Below are 19,996 nucleotides of genomic sequence, written 5' to 3'. Positions count from 1 at the left end.
GGGGGGATAGACGGGACCGTGGGGAGACAAGTACGGGGGATGGACGTGGGGACGTGGGGAGACAAGTACGGGGGATGGACTTGAGGACTGTGGGGAGACAAGCAGGGGGGATGGACGGGGGGATCGGGGGGGACAAGTATGGACTGGGGGACCGTGAGAAGACAAATACCGGGTGGGGTGGAGAGGACAGGCGGATCGGAGGGGGAAGGATCCTGCAGAGGAAGGGGTCAGCTGTGGGGTCCTTCCTCCTTCCTCCCAGGTGGGCCTCACCTCTCGAGCAGCCTGCCTTCTCGAGCCGCCGCAGCCGCAGCCATGACAATGGGAAGGAGGGCGGGATGCGGGCAAACTAGCAGGCTCCAGGGGGCGGGGAGTGGGAGGGGCCGGGCCAGGAGGGCCGACGCACCGCCTCCTAGACCCGGGGGCCCCGCCCTCCATCTTCTCCCTCGTCGTCCCACTTCAGCCCCAGCCCCGCCCCTCGCCGCTAATATGGCGGTGCCCATAAGGGTAGTGAGTCCTCCATCACGTGACACGGGTCGGAGGCCAGCGGCCCTCCTCCCACTCCCGGGTCTCTCCCACGTGACCCAGGCCAGTCTAGTCACGTGAGGCACTCGCTCGATCGCGCGCTCCTCGGGCGGGGCTGGGGGGAGGGGGGCGCCGGTATCTGAAGGGGGCAGAAGCAGAGGCGGCGGCCGAAGATGGCGGGGTGCAGGGGCGTCCTGTGCTGCTGTTGCCGCTGGTGCTGCTGCTGCGGAGAGCGCGAGAGCCGCACCCCGGAGGAGCTGGTACGGGGCCGGACGGCGATGCCGGGCCAGGCCGGGCCGGGCTGGGCCCAGGGGGGGAGGGAACGGGGCCGGGCCTGGGGCGTTGCTAGGGGCCCGGCGGTTGCTAAGGAGAGGCGGTGGGAGGGGGCGTAGCCTAGGACGGAGCAGCCCCTCCCCATCTCCTCCCTCCTGCACCCCCAGCCCCACATCTCTCACCTCCCCGCCTTTATCATCCTTTCCGTCCAAAGAGGTTGGGAATGAGACGAAAAGGAGGCGGGGGGGGAGGGGAGGGTTCCCGGGGGGTTCCCGCTCCCCCGGTGACCTTGGTCGAGTCACTTCCCTTCTCCGGGCCTCAGTTTCCCTGTCTGTAGAACCAGAGTTATTGCTCCTCTCCGTGTCCTTCCATTCTTTGTGTCGAGTTCCGACCCTACAGGGAGAGATCGGGACAGCGCCTGCCCTCAGGGAGCTTACAGTCTTTCCCTCTCATCCAGCTGCCCTTGGCTCTGCTGGGGACTTGGGAACCCTCCTCCGGGGCCAAGTCACGTCCCCTCTCCGGGCCTCAGTTTCCCCATCTGTAGAAACGGGGTTAGACCAGCCATCGAGGCTTCTCGTGCCCCTCCCCCATCCCCAGTACTACATCAATGAGTCGCAGTGCCCGGAGCCTTGTTGCCTGCCTTTAAAATCCAGCCGAAGCGCCGCCTCCCCCATCCCTGATGTAGTCCTGGAGGGGACCTCGGGGCTTCCCAAGAAGCCGAGCCTTGGGTCCTGCAGACGGAAGGCTCAGCCCCTCTGCCGCCCGTCTGCACAGCGCTCAGCGTGGCTCCTCCGTGGGCAGGCGCTGCTTGTCTTTCCCGTTTAAACCCAGCGCTCTGCCCCGGGTAGATGTCTGGCTTATAAAATGCGAGGAAATGGAGGTGACAGTCGCCCCGTTTCAGGGAGTATGAGTCCATTCTTATCTGGGGTCGACTCAGCTTGGAACCTGGCAGCCGGGTAGGATGACTCTTGGGTTTTCTGTGCATAGCATGACTTTATGAGAACTCTGGATTCCTACATTCATATTCAGTTTAGATGAAATAACGACAAACGAAACACCCCTGCCTTGGAGATATTTATATTCTGGAGAGAAGGGGGAATAGAGCATGCACACAGATATGGAAGTGCAGAGTAATTAGAAACAAGGAAAGTTAATAATCAGCCAACTTATTTTGTCACTTTTCCTGTTTGAACAGGTTATCTCCACCTAGTAATGGCTCTGATGCTTTAGAGATAACATCTCCAAAGACCTGTCTATTTCCACTTTCATTCTGCTTAAAACTTTCTTTCTCTTCTGGGTGTGTTTTTATAGACTATCCTTGGAGAAACACAGGAAGAAGATGATGAGATCCTTCCCCGAAAGGACTATGAGGTGAGGTTCTAAAGTGCTTGTTGGTAAGTAAAGCATTGTGTGGTCCCTTCAGTTCTGATCAACACACAGTAAGGTGCTAGAACTACCTTAGTCAGTGAGGCCTGGGTTCAGATCCTGGCTCTTGTTGCTAGTTCTAGGACCTTGAGCAAATCACTTCTCTTACCTTTAAGTTCCTAAGCTGTGTAATTGGGGACTATATCCTTGCAGGACCCATCCTGCAGAATTGTTGTGAGGGAAACTGTTGGTAGATGTTGAAGTGCCATATAGATGTGAGTTGTGTTGGCTGTTATTATTGACAAGGAGGGAAGAGGAGCCTGTAGGTGGTGCAGAGGTGACCCCTGAGAGCTGGAGGAAAGAAGAAAAGGCTTGGGACAGTTGCTTTGGGGAGTATGATGGAGAATTACTTTGGGAGGAATGAGGAGGTCCCTTGCTGGAGAAGGCATGGCTGACATTAACTAGCTGAATTCTATACCAGTCACACATTGATTTTAACTAGGTGATCTTGTTGGATAGCACTCAGAAATGTTTTTTAAAGTAGAAAATCGGTGGCTTTACCTGCAGCCTGCATTTGGACTCTTCCCTCTCTCAATCAATGGCTCACATATCTACAACACCCAAAATAAAATCTGAAGTCACACAGAGATCAAGTGGTTTGCCCAAGATGGCACCAGGAATGACGGGGCCAGGATTCAAACCGAGTTCTTCTAACTCCAGAGCTGGGGTTCTTTCTCCCATACCATGTTATGTTCCTCTAGCCCCAGAGCTTCTTAGATACAGATCGATGAGAGGGTCCTTTGTCCCACCCTTCTTCCTGAGTGTCCTCTCCACTTATCCAGTGCAGCCAGGGGAGTCTCAGACTGTGGAGAAGGGAATATTTGGGGGGGGGGGGGTGGAAATCCCTCTCCATACCATGGGATACACTTAACCTTCTCTTGATTTGGTCCCCACTTCTGTTTCTGGTCTGGGTTGCTCTGTCACACTGACCTCATCTCTTCCCCCACCAGTTCCAGTCACCACAGATAGAGGCACAAGTTGTATCTTTGGGCCCTAGTCCCAAAGTCTTAGCCTGATTGTGGTGAGATCCCTGCTCCTCCCATGTCAATATAGGGGTCACTTCTCACCGTCAGTTGCACTTGCCCCCAAGTTGTTGGGTAGGGGTCCTCAGTCTTCCTCGTTGGCTCTCTGTTCACAGTGTCCCATATAACAAACAGGAAATTTCATTGACTGAGAAAAAAAAGGAGAACCCCAGAGGCCTTTGGAGCCCTAGAAAAATCTAATCACTTCCTGCTTTCTCACAAATCTGTTTCTCTGTGGAAACTTCCCCTGAGATGAAACATCATTATAGAAACACTCATCATATCAGAATATATTTGAAAATTGTGTTGTGAAGAACAAAAGAAATTTAGGTAGTCTTGGGCAACAATAAATCCCAGCTGATTTTTCTTTTATTCTTCTGTATGGATCTTTGACTTTGGCCTTTCTTGGAGATTTCCCCCTGCCTCACAGTGTGTCCAGACACACCTTGGTGTTCTGCTTTTGTCCATATGCCCACCTCCTGGTTTGTCAGCCTGTTGCCCTTAGTGTGAGCAGTTCCTTTTCACAATTAAAGGCACTCTCTTGGGCAGCTTGTGAATACTTGAAAAATTTGCGTGGGATGCACCAGTGGGACATGTCTTGCTCTTCTCTGAGGCAGCCTTGCTCAATGCTGCTTCTCATCACCTACATTCTCATCCCAGCCCTGGCAGGCTTACCTGGGCCTCTCTCTTCCCAGAGTGCTTGAGTGTGCATTGTCCCGTTCATAGCTTGGACATTTGCATGTAACTGTTTACTTGTTTATGTGGGCCCTGTGTGTTCTTTTGTGTATTTTTGTGTCTTGTGTTGTTTTCTGTCTTACTCCTGAAGTTTCTAGCTTTCTGTTGAACCTGGTTTAATTCAGCTACCAAAGATTTTTTGTGTACTCCCGTTAAGGGTCAAGCAGAATTTCTTATTGTTATTTTATTTTGCTTTTACTGAAAACATTTTTAAAAATGTATAGTCCATCTTTCAGGCTTAGGAAGTAGAACATGCTAAATATTAAATCTTTCTTTGACGATCTTGCAGAGTCTCAGCTATCATTCTCAGCATTGTTTCTCATGTATAGTATATTCTCGTATATAGTGTTGGAGATTGGACTGAATCAGGCCTCCTCCCAGGAAGTGCCCTCGAAGTGTCATTTCCGTTTGTTTTAAAAAATACTGTCTCTGAGTTTGCCATTCTCCAGGAGGCCTTTCGAACCCCCCACCCTGCATTGTGCCTTCCCTAGCATTTACAATCTACTGCCTAGCATATAGCAATTTGCATGCTGTCTCTCCCAGTAGGCAGTGAACTCCTTGAGGGCCTGGGTCACGTTTTTCCTTTTTTGTGTCCCCAACACTTACTAACATAGTGCCAGACACATGGTGCTTGTTGTTCAGTCGTGTCCAACTCTTCATGACCCCGACTATAGCGCTCCAGTGCTGCCCATGGAGTTTTCTTGGCAAAGATGCTGGAGTGGTTTGCCATTTCCTTCTCCAGTGGTTTAAGGCAAACCGGGTCACCCAGCTAGTAAGTGTCTGAGGCCAGATTGGACTCCAGCCACCCAGCTGCTTCTGTACACACAGTGATCCACTTAACAAATACTGACCCACTGACTGGCTTGTTATCCTCCTATTTACCTTCTTCCCTAATACCTGACAGAAGAAAACTCTGGTTAAATGAGGCTACAAATTAATTTCTTTTTTTTTAAGTTATTGAAATCTTTTGGTTTTATATCATCTTCATTTACAAATAAACCTCTTCCTCCTTTTTTACCAAGTGAGCAGTCTCTTATAATAAAAGCAAAAAAAGAAAAGGAGGAAAAAGCATTCAGCTCAACGAGCCAGAACTTTAACTGAATATGACAGTGTTTGCTGTGTTCAGTGGCCCCAGTCCCCCTCCCCACAAAGAAGAGAAGGGAGTTTCAAGATTTTAAAAAATGTTAAAAGGTCCATTTAAGATTTCTTCCAAATTGGGCAATGCTAGGCCCAGATTCTCTGAAGTTCCTTTCTAGGCATTGTGCCTTCTTCCGGTCATATTTAGATCTGGCTGTAATGTTTTCCTCCCATGTCATTCTTTCAGAGTTTGGACTATGATCGTTGTATCAATGACCCCTACCTGGAAGTGCTGGAAAGCATGGATAATAAGGTAAGGTGGGATTCCTTGGTTTGTCAGGGATTTGAAGGCCTTCGGTACTGTCTCTTCCTGTTGTAAGTATTCTCCTTTGCTTTGCTGCATTCCCCCAGCCATAATGTAATGCCACGCACAAGCCCCTTTCCACAGGATGGCTGCTGTGAACAGCTTTTAAAGTTCTGATTACACAGTATGGTGAACACCCTATTTATTCCATAACAAATAAGAGCAAAACATTCACAGAAAATCAAGGTGCAGCATTCACAGTATTGCAGCCTATCACAGAAAATCACAATATAGTATTCACAACAGCTTATCATGAAAGTGGCCACATAGTTTTCACCAAAGTGGTCAAAGTATTTAGAACAAAGAACAATCGTCTCGAAGTACAGTAGTCAAAATCTTCCACTCGTGGGGCACACTAAATTAATTCAATCGGTTACTTATTCAGCAATCAATTACTAAGTATAATTAATCACTAAGTACAGTCATTAGAAAATACAAGACTTATACTAGGTCTTCATCTTGCTAACTAGGGTCTTCTCTCACACTCATACCTACCTGGTCCAGAGCCTAAATAAGTGATCCTACCATGTCCATTGTCTTTTCCTGCCATACTTGCTGTCCAGATGGAAATTCATCTGAAAATCACTGGTGCTTGGAGATTTGTGGCTCTCATCTTTTTGTCGTTATAATTTGTTGGGTTTTTTTTAACGAGGCATTTTTTTTCTCTACACAGAAAGGTCGAAGGTATGAGGTGGTGAAATGGATGATGGTGTTTGCTATTGGAGTCTGCACTGGCCTGGTAAGAAAATTGGGCATGGGAGGAGAATAAGGCGGGGAGTCAGTGAGCTAAAGGAAAATGAGAGCGTGTCCCCTGCTGTGGGTTTCTTGTAGTCCTTGTGCTTTCTGAAATGGATGGAGTTACTACATAAAGTGTTGTGTAACTCAGAAATATGCCCTGTGCTCACTGGGCCTCCTAAATGCCTTTTGATTGGAGGACAGCGGCATTATGAGGCCAGTATGAGGATCTGGTGTGTATTAAGGTGTTCTTGTTCTCCTTTTCTCACAGCAGAATTGTGGCCATTTGGCTCTAGTTATTTTTTCATTTTGGCCAAGATGATTCTGTGAATGGAGTCCTTCCTTTAATTTAGAGAATTATTGACGAAAATCATCATTCACCAGCATTTGAGTGCTGCCCACACGAAGCAGTTTCCTGGTGCTATTGATGATGCAGAAATAAAGATCTGGTTCTTACCTTCAAAGAGCTTATGGTCTAGTAGGAAGGTCAGATAGGTACATTTGGAACTAGAAGAGGGTGGGTAGGTGCTAGATGGAGAGGCTCGTGGGGTGAAAGACCAAGGCACAGAGATGAAAACTTGAATTCCATGTGCTGCCTCACAGACTGCTTGTTCACTGCCCAAGTGGTAGGGGATTATGGGTAAGGGACGGACAATCCTCAGGGAGCTCCCAGGGGATCCCATGCCAAAAAGTAGTGGTGAACCTGGAGCCCATGTTATTCCCAGTAGGAATAACTTCAATTATAACTGATGATTTATCATCATTAATCCTCAAGAGGATTGTCACATGCACACACACCCCCCTAACGTAGTAACTAGACCCAGATACCAAGTTACTCACCCAAGATCACACAGGGAGTAAACAGCAGGTAGGATTTGAACTCAGGCCCTCTCCCTCCAAATCAAGGACTTTTTCCACTTGACCACGAGAGGAAGATGATCGAATGCTTCCCTTGTTCTTGACAGGTGGGCCTCTTTGTGGACTTCTTTGTACGACTTTTCACCCAGCTCAAGTTCGGAGTTGTGCAGACTTGTATCCTTTTCATGATTTCTGATTTTGTTGGACTTTCTCTCATGGTGCTGTTTGTTAGCCTGTGACTTTTAGATGTATGTCCCAAATCAGTCTATCAACAGGCCTCCCAGGGCGAGAAGAGGAGTGTCTGTAAGACCAAAGTGATGCTTGAAGTTTATCTGGGGATTTAAAGCTTTGAAAAGAAGAACAAGTTTCTTCCTCTTTTTTAAAATATATTTTTATTTATTTTGTCAAATACTTCCCCATTACATTTTCAAAAGTTTTGAGCATTCATTTTTAGAGTTCCAAATTCTTTCCCTTTCTCCTGTTGCTACACTTGAGAAGGCAAACAGTACATGTGAAGCCATGCAGAACATATTTCCAAATTAGCAACACACACACAGACACACAGACGCATGAAACCAAACAAGAAAAATTAAAGGTGAAACAAGCTCTGCTTCCATCTGCATTTCAGTCCATCAGTTCTTTCTCTGGGGGGGATAGCATTTTTCATCATGGTTCTTTGGAATTAGAAGAATAAAGAATAACTGAGCTGTCCTGTAATAGCCCTAGAATAGCCTGGCTACCCGGCTGCTGCACCTTTGTGCTGATCGATGATCCGGGATGCCTTTAAGTCAGTTTTTATTCCTAAGGAAGTCCATCCTCTCAGGCTCAGAGACCCGTGTCTGGGGCCATCACAGCTGATAGATTCTCTCCTGAGTCTTCACTCTGTTCTATGGCTGTCAGGCCTTTCTGAACCCTTCCTTTGTCCGCTACTTTGATCGAAGGGGCTCTCGCCTCCTGAGAGGCCTTTCCCTGCCCCTCTTAATAAAGAAAACTTCTTTACTTGTCTATTCACCAGAGCAGCTGGATTGCAGGATCGTCTTTGTAAATGAGCAGCAGCCACATTGGGTGTGAGTTCTGGTGCTTAAATGCTCAGATCACGACACAAAGGAAGGTGTTGATTTGTGTTAGCTCGGTCTTAGTGTTCTCGTCTGCCCCTGAAATGCAGAGTCGAGGCCCTCCCCAGTTGGAAAGCCACCTATAAAGAGCTGAGAGGATTCTTCATCTAACAAGTTGTCTCAGATCTGCAGAGCATCAGAAGCCAGCTCCATCGGGGGTGAGCCATATGGGGAGCGAGGCCTGTGGCCACCTTGCAGGGCACGCCACCAGAGGGCCAGTCAGATCTTCCTTGACACAGACTAAAAGCGGTGGAGGAGTGCAGCGAGAAAGGCTGCCTCGCCCTCTCCCTCCTCGAGCTTCTGGGCTTTAACTTGACATTCGTCTTCTTAGCCAGTCTGCTCGTCCTGATCGAGGTAAGGAGGCCTGTTGCTTGGGAGAGCTTTCACCTGCAAAATTTTTCATTTGAGTTAAACGTTTAACAAGTGCCTACTGTGTGCTGGGCACTGTGCTAAGCCATGCCAATATAGATAAAAAACAAAACAGTCCCTGCCCTCAGGGAACTTACAGTTTAATGGGAGAAGACTGCACACCTTTCCAAAAAGGGGACTGAGGGGTGACTAGCAGAGCTGCAGTTGGGAAGTAGAGGGAATTTCCCCAGCAGGTTCTTTTTTTTTTTTTTGGAGGGTCAGTCGGGGTTAAGTGACTTGCCCAAGGTCACACGGCTAGTTTTTGTGTTAAGTATCTGAATCCAGACTTGAACTCAGGTCCTCCTGACTCCAGGGCCTGTGCTCTATTTACTGCGCTACCTAGCAGCCCCTCCCCAGCAGTTTTATGAACTGATGTAGAAATGAGTGAACCTTTGTTTTAAAGGGTGATGGCATTTTGTTGCTGAAGGTCAGTAAAGCATTTATTAAGCATTAATTGTATTCTAGGTACTGGGCTTAGTGCTGGGATTCCAAAGACAAGCAGAAAGAAAGTTCCTGCCCTCCAGGAGCTTAGCTTCTAATGGGGGAAGGTGGCACATTGAAGGAAGCTGACAAATTGGGAGGGGTCAGGAGGAGAGCAGTAGAGAAAGTCTGGAGAGTACAGATTGGATCCTGGAGAGGAAAGAAGGCATGGGTGTCCTGGGTGGGTTTGGGGGGTTCCCCCCCCCTTAAAATGGAGATTCTGAGAGGAACCATCCAATCAGAGGAAGGGGCTGCAGGGGCCAGGTGTATTTCCAGGGTGAGAAATCCAGGGATAGCTTGAACTTCCAGGGTGAGGAGCCTTCTGTGTTGAGGGAGAAGAGGTCCAGAGAGTCAGGAGTGGAGCCCAAGAGGGAGGAGGGCTTGGTCTAATGGCCTAGAAATTATTTCTTCTTTGCAAGCTTCCTGGATCCCATCACTTTGGTGATATCATAGAGGGAAAGCACTCTGTGAAACCTCAGCACAAATGTGGGCTGCTGTTATTGTGCCTCTTACTGGGGCATCATCAAATCCTATAGCTTGACAGGCAATAGAATTTAAGTGTATAATGTATGCTCACATTTTCTTGGCAGCCAGTGGCAGCCGGTTCTGGGATTCCAGAGATCAAATGCTACCTGAATGGCGTGAAGGTGCCGGGCATCGTTCGTCTTCGAACCCTGGCGTGCAAGGTTCTGGGAGTGCTTTTCAGCGTGGCTGGAGGTGAGGAGGGTTCTCCCCTTGTTTTTGTCTTATCCTTGAGGTGTCAGAGAGATGAACGAGATGGTAATCACTAAACATATATATGTATATTAGGCTTAGATCGAGAGTTTCACTGATGAAAATCCATGAACTTCAGTGTGATTGATCCTGATGGCATAATGCTATTGTAGATAAGCCATATTGAGAATTCTCCAGTGTCCCATCAGTATTTTAAGGAGCTGACTGTCCTCCTGTTTGGTAAAGCTTGTTTTTCAGGGCAGCTTCAGGCATTTGTAGTATAATGAAGATTTCCTCCAAAACCCCGCAATGTGGTTTTAAGTAGCGCTTTTTGAGAATCATCTCACAGTTTCCTTTATAAAGCTTTATAATGGACACTGTTAACTGTTTCTCATGGCACTACTTTCTGCAGTTTCTTAATAATTTTCCCATTTTTAAACTTATTCTTAGGGCTCTTTGTAGGGAAGGAAGGTCCCATGATCCACAGTGGTGCAGTTGTGGGTGCTGGACTTCCTCAAGTAAGTAATGATTTTCCCAAAAGCCTTTTATCATAATATGTGAGAGAATCTTGTGAAATCAAGCTGGAAGGACAAGTGGGACTCAGTCACAATCCAACTGAACAGCCATTTATTAATGGCTTAGGCACGAAACTAGAAGCCAGCCTTATGAAGGAGCTTACGTTCTACTAAGGGGATTACAGCTTGTAAAGAGAAAAGTATCTGGGGACAATTCAAGAGGAGAGAGAGGAAAGAGAAGGGCGGAAAGAGGGAGGAAGGAGGGAAAGAAGAGAGAAGGAGGGGGAAAGAGAGAGAAAAAACATTATAAACCATGGCATCAGGAAAGGAAGGTGGCAAAGGAGCTAAGCTAGGAAGGAGGCTGGGAATTCTAGGATGTTCTAGGTCTGGGGTTAGGGGCAAATCCCTTCAAGAGTGTGGAGTCAGGAAATGGAATGCTGAGCTTGACAACTCCCTACTTTGGTGTGATGGGGAATAACTTGAATTAAGCCTGGAGAAGAAGGCTAGAGTCAGTTTATGAAAGGTGTTAAATACCGATGGGTTGGAGTCTGTATTTTATTCTAGAGACAAGGAAACCCCTGATGTTTTGGACAGGCAAGTGACATGGACAGCCTTGTTCTTTAGGGAGATTGTTTTGGCAGTCATTTGAAGAATGGATTAGAGAGGGGAGAGGTTGGATGCTGCCAATCCAGTCAGGTGACTGCAGTTAATTGGATGAATGGTGGTAGGCATCCAGAAGATGGTGGTGGATATAGGAGTCAGCGGATATTGCTGTTGTGGGTGAAGGATCAGCCAGATGTGGGCAGTGATTGGGCTTGGGCAATAGGGACAGTGAAGGGGCATTGGGTATGACCCAGGGGCTGCATCACTGGGTGAAGGAGGAAAGGAGGACAACCATTTGGAGCTGTCCAGCAGGCATTGGGAATGGAGAGGTGTGGCTGGAAAGAGGAATGGATCTTGATCTATAGATCTGGAATCCTTCCCCACAGGGATCATTTAGTGGGGGGAACTGATGAAATTACTGAGACCTAAGTTGTAGAGAGAGAAAAGCAGATGGACAGGCATCCTCAGTGGACGCCCTTGGCCAGATGGGTAGGAGACTCAGGAGGAAGCAGCATCTCAAAAACTTGTAGAGGGAAGAGTATGTGGGATGTAGGGGTGGTCATTCGTGTCGGGTGCTGCAGAGAAGGCAGTGAGAAAGAGGGCTAAGAAAAGGCCCTCAGATGCAGCCATAAGGAAGATCCTCAGTACCTGCAGAGATCAGCATCAGTTGAGTGGTGAGGCTGAAAAGCAGCCATAGAGGGTGGAGAAGTGAGGGAGATGAAGAATTGGAGATGATGAATGTAGAGTGCTGTCTTCCAGTTTGTGAGAGGGGGAAGAGAGGGAATGGTAGGGTGCAGAGGGACAGCAGTAGGCTGTCCTTCGTGAGGAGGGCTACCTGTTTCTCAGAGACAGAACAGAGGAAGAGAGAATCCAGGAGGTGATGTCAAGGCCTCTAGATGTGTACATTTATGTTTACTTCCCAGAAAAGGGAGAGATTCATCATTCCTGGTTGGTTTGGAAACTTTTCCCCAGAATTTGGATTTCCTGGCATCAGCTTGGGCTGACTAAGATGGCTTTCTTGTTCCAGAACATTAAGTGAGATTGAAAGACACTGAAATCCCAAGCTTTGCTCTCTCTTAGAACAGTGGGTCCCTTGGACCAAGAAGCTTGATAAGTTCCAAAACCTGAGAACACAGGGTATTTAATGTTCAGAATCCCCTTAGGTGAGAGCAAACTCGGCATCCCTTGAGCCAGGTCTAGGGGCTTTGTGGGGGGCGATTTCAGTGTTGTCTTCATTTTGTGGAACTTTATGATGGTGAACTCAGTGCAGGAGCCATCGAAAGAGCAGATGGGAATGACTGGTTTAGGGGGGTTTCCGGGCCAGGGAGTTATCTGGGAATTAGCCTGGTTTGAGCCATGATTTCTAGAATTAATTCAAGCATCGATGAAAAGTGGGCACTCTGACTTCCCGATGACAGTGGGCATAAAGGACTTGTTTCTCTCAGGGTTCATTCTTTGGTAAACTGCCATTCAGCTGCTCGGGAAAGAACCACCAGTAGTCAGATCCATCCTATTAATGCGCTAACAGGGAACAGAGGGACTTCATTCTAGGATCAGAGGACAGCGTAACAGTTTGATGAACAGAATGAAAAAGGTGGCCTCCTGGCAGCCAGACCCCTCTGAGGCGCTGCTTGGGGCTTGGGGCAGCTGTTTTGAATTCTTCCCTGCAGCATAGTGGAGTTGATTGTTTGATGGCCCAGCTTTTAATCTCCTGCACCCCTGACCATGAGGAAAATGAATCCATTTGCCAGCTACGAATTGAGCCCCTAGGAAAGGGAGATACAAAGTGAGCATGATGTGGTCCCTGAGAACCCCCCAGAAGTCAGGGTGCGGCCTCTAGTACCTCCTGAAGCAAATGCTTTCTTTTCACCAGATCGTTTACAATTTCTTCTTACTACATCCAGTATAGTTGTAGGTGGGAAAAGAGACTGGGTTCGAGGGTGACTCCTGAGGCCTTTGGTTGCAGTGCATATTCTCAGCCCTGACCTCCACATTCTGAATCCATTTTCTCCTGTTCACAGTTTCAGAGCATCTCCTTGCGGAAAATCCAGTTTAACTTCCCCTATTTTCGAAGTGACAGGTATGAAGGGAATGGGAACTAGCTGCTAAATAGCTTTTCTGGAGACAGGAAACAGAATGCTTAAATGAATGGCCTGATATCAGGCTGAAAGGCGTGGGGGGGCAGGAGAGGAAGAGATGGCCCAGAACTTAAGATACGATAATATAGATGGGGTGGGGGACAAATGGGAATGGGAACAGCAGCCAGTAGGATCCCTGCAGAACACCTGCTGACCCCGTTTTAGAATGTGATGTTTTGGTTTTTTGTCTGTTTTGTTTTATTGCATATTTTCATATATGTTTTATTGTATATTTATTTTGTTAACTATTTCCAACTTATATTTCAATTGGGTTCGTGTTGCAGGCCTCACCATGCTCTACACACACACACATACACACACGCACGCACACACACACTCAGAGTCTTTATGATGGTCCAGAGATGTTCTTTGTTCTCTCCATTTTGTTCATTCAGCTTTTTCTCTGGAAGTAGCCAGGGCTTTGACATCTGCATTAGTGAAGACTGATGCAGAGGTTTTTGCAAAGGAGATGTAGTGAGGAAGTACTTGGGCTTTTGATTACAGAACATCTTTAATCTGTCTCTTGAGGTGTCAGTTGATGAGAAATGATTTGAACATTTAGATTCATAGAATGATTTTGCTCTGCTAGAGAGCTCTTCTGTAAGAAGGGAGCTTCCAGAAGGGTCAAAAACCTCCTGTGTGCCAGGAACCCTTACCTTCAGGCAGGAATTCCTACCTCAGAATCCCTAACTGCCTGCTTAAGTGTGACATAAAATCCGCCTTATGCTAGCACAAGGGAACGTGTTATAATGTTGGCTTTCATGTGCCGAGCGATCTCAAGGAGTTACATTTTTTCCTTTCCTCTCCCACTTAGAGACAAGCGAGATTTTGTGTCAGCAGGAGCAGCTGCAGGTGTTGCTGCAGCTTTTGGAGCCCCCATTGGGGGCACCCTCTTCAGCTTGGAAGAGGGGTCGTCCTTCTGGAACCAGGGACTCACTTGGAAAGTGGTAAAAAGTAGATTTGAAAAGTGGGATACTGTGTGACCCAACTGTGAAGCTGGAGGCTTTATCAGCCAAGAGAATACTTACTCAGTTTCCCAGATTTGACTTTAAAACAGGAATGTGGTTATTACAGAGAATTGAATTCCCCACTCTCTGTTCTGTACTTGACCACTGGAGCTCCAGGGAGGCTAGAGGAGATGACTAAGAGGGAATCAGGGACAAGCTTCTGATCTTGGTATCAGCCTGAAAAATGTTGTTTCAAAGCACTTTGGAAAAAATCCCTGCTCCTAACAACCCTGTGAGTTAGATAGGGACTAGACCCCCACAGATGCAGCTGCCGAGTCACCATTGACTTTGTCTCCTGACCAGGCGCACAGACTCTCAGGTGGGGAGGGGACTTCAGGTGCCTCCTGGGTCTGAGGAAGAATCCCCTCTGCTGGGCCTCCATCAAACAGTCATCTCTGCCTAGCTCAATCTCAGGGTTTTTTCCATTACATACTGCTATTCCTAGCCCCTGATTTTGGGGTTCTCTCATATGTGACCCAGCTGTGCTTAGTGTAGTATGTACCACAAATTCTGCTTCTCTTTCCCCACCTGACCTCTGGGAGGAAATGTCACACAGAAAGACAAACTCACCACTTCTCAGTTCCCCTTTCTTCTCTCTTCAGCTCTTTTGTTCCATGTCTGCCACGTTCACCCTGAACTTCTTTCGCTCTGGAATCCAGTTTGGAAGTTGGGGTTCCTTCCAGCTGCCTGGGTTGCTGAATTTTGGGGAGTTTAAGGTTAGTGCCGTCCCAGCCACCAGCCTTTCCTACTTGTTCCCTGAAAATCAGTCTTAATGAATGTGCCAAAGCACAACGACCAGAAAGACCATCAGAGTTGCTCTAGCTCTTCCTTTCAGACCAGAGAATCCAATTCCTTTTTCTTCCTAGCTAGACAGTGTCATATATTAAGTACTTAGTATGTGCTAAATACAGGGTCCAAAGAAAGGCAAACGTGGTCCCTGCCCTCAGGGAGTTTCTGTTCTAATGAGCGACAACTTGTAACATTGCATACAGGATTCATACCTGGTAAATGGAAAACAGTCTTAGAGAGAAAGGCTTTGCCACCAGGGGAATCAGGAAAGGCCCACAAAAGGCAGGATTTGAGCAGAGTCTGAAGGCAGCCAGGGATTCCAGGAGCAGTCCAGACTTGGGGGGCAGCAGATACATGCTGAGGCATGAAGAGGAGAGGGGCAGAGGAGGGCGTTATGTGGGCGGAGTAACACGTAGGTCACTATGGCTAGGTCGTAGAGTATGTGGAAGGCAGTGAGTGTCAGAAGACTGGGCAGTAGGGAGGAGCCAGCTATGCCAAACAGAGGACTTTATAGTTGATACTGGAGGTAATCGGGAGCCACGGGAGTTGGTTGAGCAGGGCGATGACGTGGTCAGATCTATGCTTTAAGAAAATCCTTGTCAGCTGAATAGAGGGCAGGTTGGAGGGGAGAGCCGCTGGAGGCAGGTGGATGAAGTAGAAGACCGTTGTCATAGGACAGGTGCGAGGTGATGAGGGGCCTGAACTAGGAAGGTAGCTGTGAGGAGGGACGTGCACCAGAGACTTTGTGACAGCAGAGAAGACAAGACTCAGCACCTGAATGAGGGCGGGGGTGGGTGAGACTGAGATTGTGAGCCTGGGTGACAGACAATAAGAGAATTCAGAGGAGCAGAGAGTTCAGGGCAAAAGTCATGAGTTTGGTTTTGGACTTGTCGAGTTTGAGGTGCCTCCAGGATGTCCACTCAATACTTGGTCATGTGGGACTGCAGCTGAGGGGACAGACTCAGGCCACATACCAGATTCTAGGACTCATCTACCTAGAGGTCATAATTGAACCCATAGGAGCTGATGAGATCACCAAGTGAGATAATAATGGAGAAAAGAGAGTCTAGGCCCAAATCGTGGGGAACACCCGCAGTAGTGGGAGTGACGTCGATGAAGACTCAGCAAAGGAACCTGAGAAGGGGGGTCAGATGGGGAGGAGGAGAGCCAGGAGAGTGCAGCGTCATGAAGGCAGAGAGGAAGGGGCATCCAAGTGGGAAAGGCAATGAAAAGAGGCAAACGGTGCAGAGACTCAAGAAGGAAGAGGATTAGGAAAAGGCCATGACATTTGACTATCATTGGCAACTTGGGAGAGTGTAGTTGCAATTGAATGGTGAGATCAGAAGCCATATTTCAGAGGATTTAGAAGCAAGAGGAGGCACTTGGTCTAGATGCCCAAGGGTGTGCATAAAAGGGTTGGCATTGGCAAGCAAGGACCAGCTCTTTATGAGGGACTCGAGTGAAGGAGGATGTAGTTATGTGAGGTGGAAGGAAAAAGCTCTTGGCAAATGACCTAGTTCTTTGGTGACATAAAGCTTACAAGGCCTTAGCTTAGAGGATTGGGGAGGAACTGGATTGTGGAAGGCTTGCAGAGGGAGGAGAAAGTGAGGGTGGGATAAATATCAATTAGGGAGAAGCAGATGGATTGCCTTACTCCAGGAAGGACTGATTTGAGGTGAATAGAAATTTAGAGTGGACCTAATCAGCATAGTTTCTTTGACTTCTCTTGGCTCCATTCAGCAGCTCCTTTGAATAGTTAGAAAGGAAGCTGGTGGCAGGAGGAGTCCAGGGTTGGGGGTTAGCAAGGCACCATCAACAATAAAAGAAAGTAGTAAGAGATTCAAGAATGGATAGGAGTGTAGGGTTTTAACTGTTTCTCCAATGGATTGAAATTGAGGAGGAGAGTATAGCCTGAGAAAGAATGGAGGGAGGGAGGGATTCAAGGTCACAGATAACTAGGATCCACGTGACCAAGGAGTTGTAAGGGAACAGGAAAGGTAGACTCCCAAAAGAAAGGGGGAGCTCAGGAACGTGGACATGGGATGCTGGTGGGTGATGGCGACACGAGGGTTATCTCTGTTTAGCTGAAGTCCAGTGGAGGACTGAGTAGACTGAGGAACTGGGAAGTTTGGGTATTTGAGGAGACGTGGGTACTGAATCGGTATGCTGAAGTCCCCTGGTATGAAGGCGAGAGCTGAGTGAGTCTACGTTAGGTGTTAGGAGAAAGACCATCCTGAGTGTCCATAGGTGATGGTCACCAGGATCTGTATTGGGTGATAATTTTTGATTGAATATGGTAGTGGTAGAGTCTGAAGTAGCATTGGAGAGCAAGCAGCATTCCCCCTCCCCCAGGCAGGCAGGCAGTAGTCACTTATTCAGCGCCTACTGTATGCCAGGCACCATCGTGAGTGCTGGGAATACAGAGGAAGGTCGGAAGTGGTCCCTGCCCTCAGGGAGCTACCAGCCCAGTGGGGAGAGACAACAGTCTGCATACGAGAGAAATTGTAAATGATCCTCAGAATGAAGGACTCCCTGTAGAAGGGGCACTGGAAGGAAGGCAAGAAAGCCAAGAGGAGGAGAACCTTCCTTCCAGGCCTGGGGGATGGCCAGAGAAGACACTGAGTCTGGAGAAGGAGCAGGGAGCCCAGTACCCTGGATCCCAGAGTAGGGGCATGGGCTGTGAGGCGTGGGGAAGGGTGGGAGCAGACTAGGTGGGCTTGGGCACCAAACAGGATTTTAGATTTTGTCCTGGAGGTGACAGGTGGCTGCTGCAGATGATGGAGTTGTAAGGGGTGAGATGCGGGGTGACATGGTCAGAACTACTCTTGGCTGCCCTGGAATGGAGAGAGACTTGTGGCAGACAGACCACCCAGCAGACTGAAGAGTCCAGGTGGGAGGGGATGGGGGCAGTGTCAGAAGAGAGACGGGGCCTTAGGGGAAAGATATTCCAAAGGTCAGATTTACAGCAGATTGGACATGGGGGAGGAGAGAGTGCAGAGCCTAGGATGACCCCAGGTTGTGAGCCTAAGAGACAGGAGGATGCTGGTGTACCCCACAGTCACAGATAAATGGGGAAGATGTGGGCCAGAAAGGCCATGAGTTCAGTTCTGGACCTGTTGAGCTTTTGCTATCTATGGGATATTCACTTCAAGATGTCCAGTAGGCAGCTGGAGATGGGAGAAGGGAGACTGGAGGTCAGCAGAGAGATGACGGCTGGATAAGGAGATTGGAGAATCATAGCACAGAGATGGTCATTAAATCCATGGGAGCCGATGAAAGGGCCAGGTGAGAGAGGCAAGAGGGAGAAGAGGAGAGGGCCCAGGACAGAGCCCTGAGGGACACCCATGAGCAGCGGGCATGGTCTAGATGAAGGTTCAGCAAAGCAGACAGGATGGTCCAGGAGAGAGGGGTGTCCTACAAACCTGGAGAAAAGAGTATCAAGGGGGAAAGCATGATCACAGTGGCAGAGGTAGGCAAGAAGGAGGAGGAAGGAAAAAAGAGGATCTGGCCATGTAAGAGATCACTGGTAACTTTGGAGAGTGGTTTCTGTGGAGTGATAGGGCCAGAAGCCAGACCGTAGAGAGTTGGGGGCGGGCAGGGGGGAGGAAGTGGGGGCACCCACTGCAGATGAGGAGTATAGCTACAAAAGGAAGAGAAAGGGAATGAAAGCTAGTGAGGATGGTTGGGTCAGGTGATGATTTTCAAGGACGGGGGAGACACGGGTGTGTTTGTAGAGAAGCAGCCAGAGACTGAAGAGAAGTGAGGAATGGGCAGTCTGCTGGAGCAGATGGGATGGGATGTGACCCCTTGTATGTCTAGAGCTAGAGTTTGCCTTGACGAGAAGAGCCACCTCATTATGGGAGACGGGCACTGGTGGGTGGGGTGGAGGTGGAGGAGAAGGGAGTGGACAGTGGAGTTGAGGGAAAAGGATTGTCTTTTGGTATCTGGGGGTTCAGTATCCCTGGTATGGGGTGGGAGTACGTTAACCATTGAGGGATGAATCTAGGCAGAAGGACAGTGGATAGGAGGTCTCTGGAGACTGGGGAATTAGACATTTTGAGGGCTTTATTTGAATCATTACCTCCTGGCAAGAGGTGCTTGTTTTGGCCAGACCCTCAGCAGGGAGGAGGAGGAGGAGGAGGCAGTGGCGGTGGCATGGTCCTGTCGGATGGCAATGTCCCCTGGGCCTAGTGGGCTCAGCTTGGCAGAAGGTCTGGGGGCCAGGCCCAGGCTGGAGGTGGCTGTGTCCCTCATAGTCTGGGGAGGGCAAGACACTCCTGGGTGGGCTACTGGGGTGGTGGGGGTGCATGGCCATCACTCCCCTGCTTCTCACTGGCTCTGTTAGGAGGGTGTGTGCTTGCATCTGCTCTTGGCTATCTTCCTCTGTTCTGTTCTCCTTTGTGTTCACTGCACGCTCGTTTTCTCTCCCTCCCTCTCTCCCTCTCCCTTCTTCTCTCAGTGCTCTGACTCTGATAAAAAATGTCATCTCTGGACAGCTGTGGATTTGGGTTTCTTCATCGTGATGGGGGTCATTGGGGGCCTCCTTGGAGCCACATTCAACTGTCTGAACAAGAGGCTTGCAAAGTACCGTATGCGAAACGTGCACCCGAAACCTAAGCTTGTCAGGTATCTGTGCTGCCGCCTCCTCCTCCCTGCCTGGTGTGGCTTGTTTGTGTAAGAGAGTGTGGAGCCAGATGTGGAAAGGGACAGGAGCTCCTGGGAATGTGTCCTCAGTGCCCCAAATTTAAAATCCAGTCTAGAAAGTGTCAGCCCCAGGGCCTCCGTCCTGGGGTGTTAGACAGCAGACCAAAGCCCTGAGTTTGGGAGCTAAACTTAAATCGAAGGTTCTGTTCTTTCAGTAAGTATGTCTCTGGCCTTGTTATCTGGGGGCCTAGGAGAGGTGAGCGTATCATGGGGCCTGCCCCAGAGGGCTCCGCTCTGTGGGCTCTCCCGGTCTTAGTGGGGCAAGGCCTGTCCCTTCATCCCTAAGATCTGGGCAGCAGCCTCCACTGGGGTGTGTGGTTGATGGGCAGTTGTCCACTGCCCTTCCGCCATCTGAGCACAGGAAGCAGGTGCCTTGACTGGGGGCTGTTGCAAATGCTGTTTAAAAGGGCAGAGGGTGGTGGGAGGAGGGGCGAGTTTTAATAGAGAAGGATTTTCTGGGGAGAGGCCTTTTTTTTTTTAAAGAGCTCTTTTTTAAAACAGGCTCTGGTTTG

The 19,996-nt window shown here is 48.7% G+C and overlaps 2 protein-coding genes across 2 annotated transcripts in view; one reads left to right on the top strand and one right to left on the bottom strand.

Moving 5' to 3' along the window:
- The window catches only part of MTHFR (methylenetetrahydrofolate reductase), a 17,531-nt gene extending 17,165 nt beyond the window's left edge, over positions 1-366 (bottom strand). The window contains exon 1 of the mRNA XM_069079477.1: positions 271-366. Within this exon, the coding sequence (XP_068935578.1) occupies positions 271-314 (44 nt within the window). The 5' untranslated portion in view covers positions 315-366. The remainder of the gene's footprint in view (positions 1-270) is intronic.
- A 249-nt stretch (positions 367-615) lies between these two features.
- Positions 616-19,996, top strand: part of CLCN6 (chloride voltage-gated channel 6) — a 33,787-nt gene continuing 14,406 nt past the window's right edge. The window contains exons 1-12 of the mRNA XM_069079219.1: positions 616-782; positions 2,107-2,166; positions 5,302-5,367; positions 6,092-6,157; positions 7,119-7,185; positions 8,374-8,480; positions 9,605-9,731; positions 10,179-10,246; positions 12,868-12,926; positions 13,799-13,931; positions 14,594-14,707; positions 19,240-19,406. Coding sequence (XP_068935320.1) covers positions 696-782; positions 2,107-2,166; positions 5,302-5,367; positions 6,092-6,157; positions 7,119-7,185; positions 8,374-8,480; positions 9,605-9,731; positions 10,179-10,246; positions 12,868-12,926; positions 13,799-13,931; positions 14,594-14,707; positions 19,240-19,406 — 1,121 coding nt within the window. The 5' untranslated portion in view covers positions 616-695. The remainder of the gene's footprint in view (positions 783-2,106; positions 2,167-5,301; positions 5,368-6,091; positions 6,158-7,118; positions 7,186-8,373; positions 8,481-9,604; positions 9,732-10,178; positions 10,247-12,867; positions 12,927-13,798; positions 13,932-14,593; positions 14,708-19,239; positions 19,407-19,996) is intronic.

Source organism: Petaurus breviceps, unplaced genomic scaffold (genome assembly GCF_028583685.1).
Source record: "Petaurus breviceps papuanus isolate PSGF00001 unplaced genomic scaffold, PetGlider_PUasm1.0 91041, whole genome shotgun sequence".
NCBI classification, from domain to species: domain Eukaryota; kingdom Metazoa; phylum Chordata; class Mammalia; order Diprotodontia; family Petauridae; genus Petaurus; species Petaurus breviceps.
Note: the sequence above shows the minus strand (reverse complement) of the source record. Positions and strands in the feature narration are given on the sequence as shown.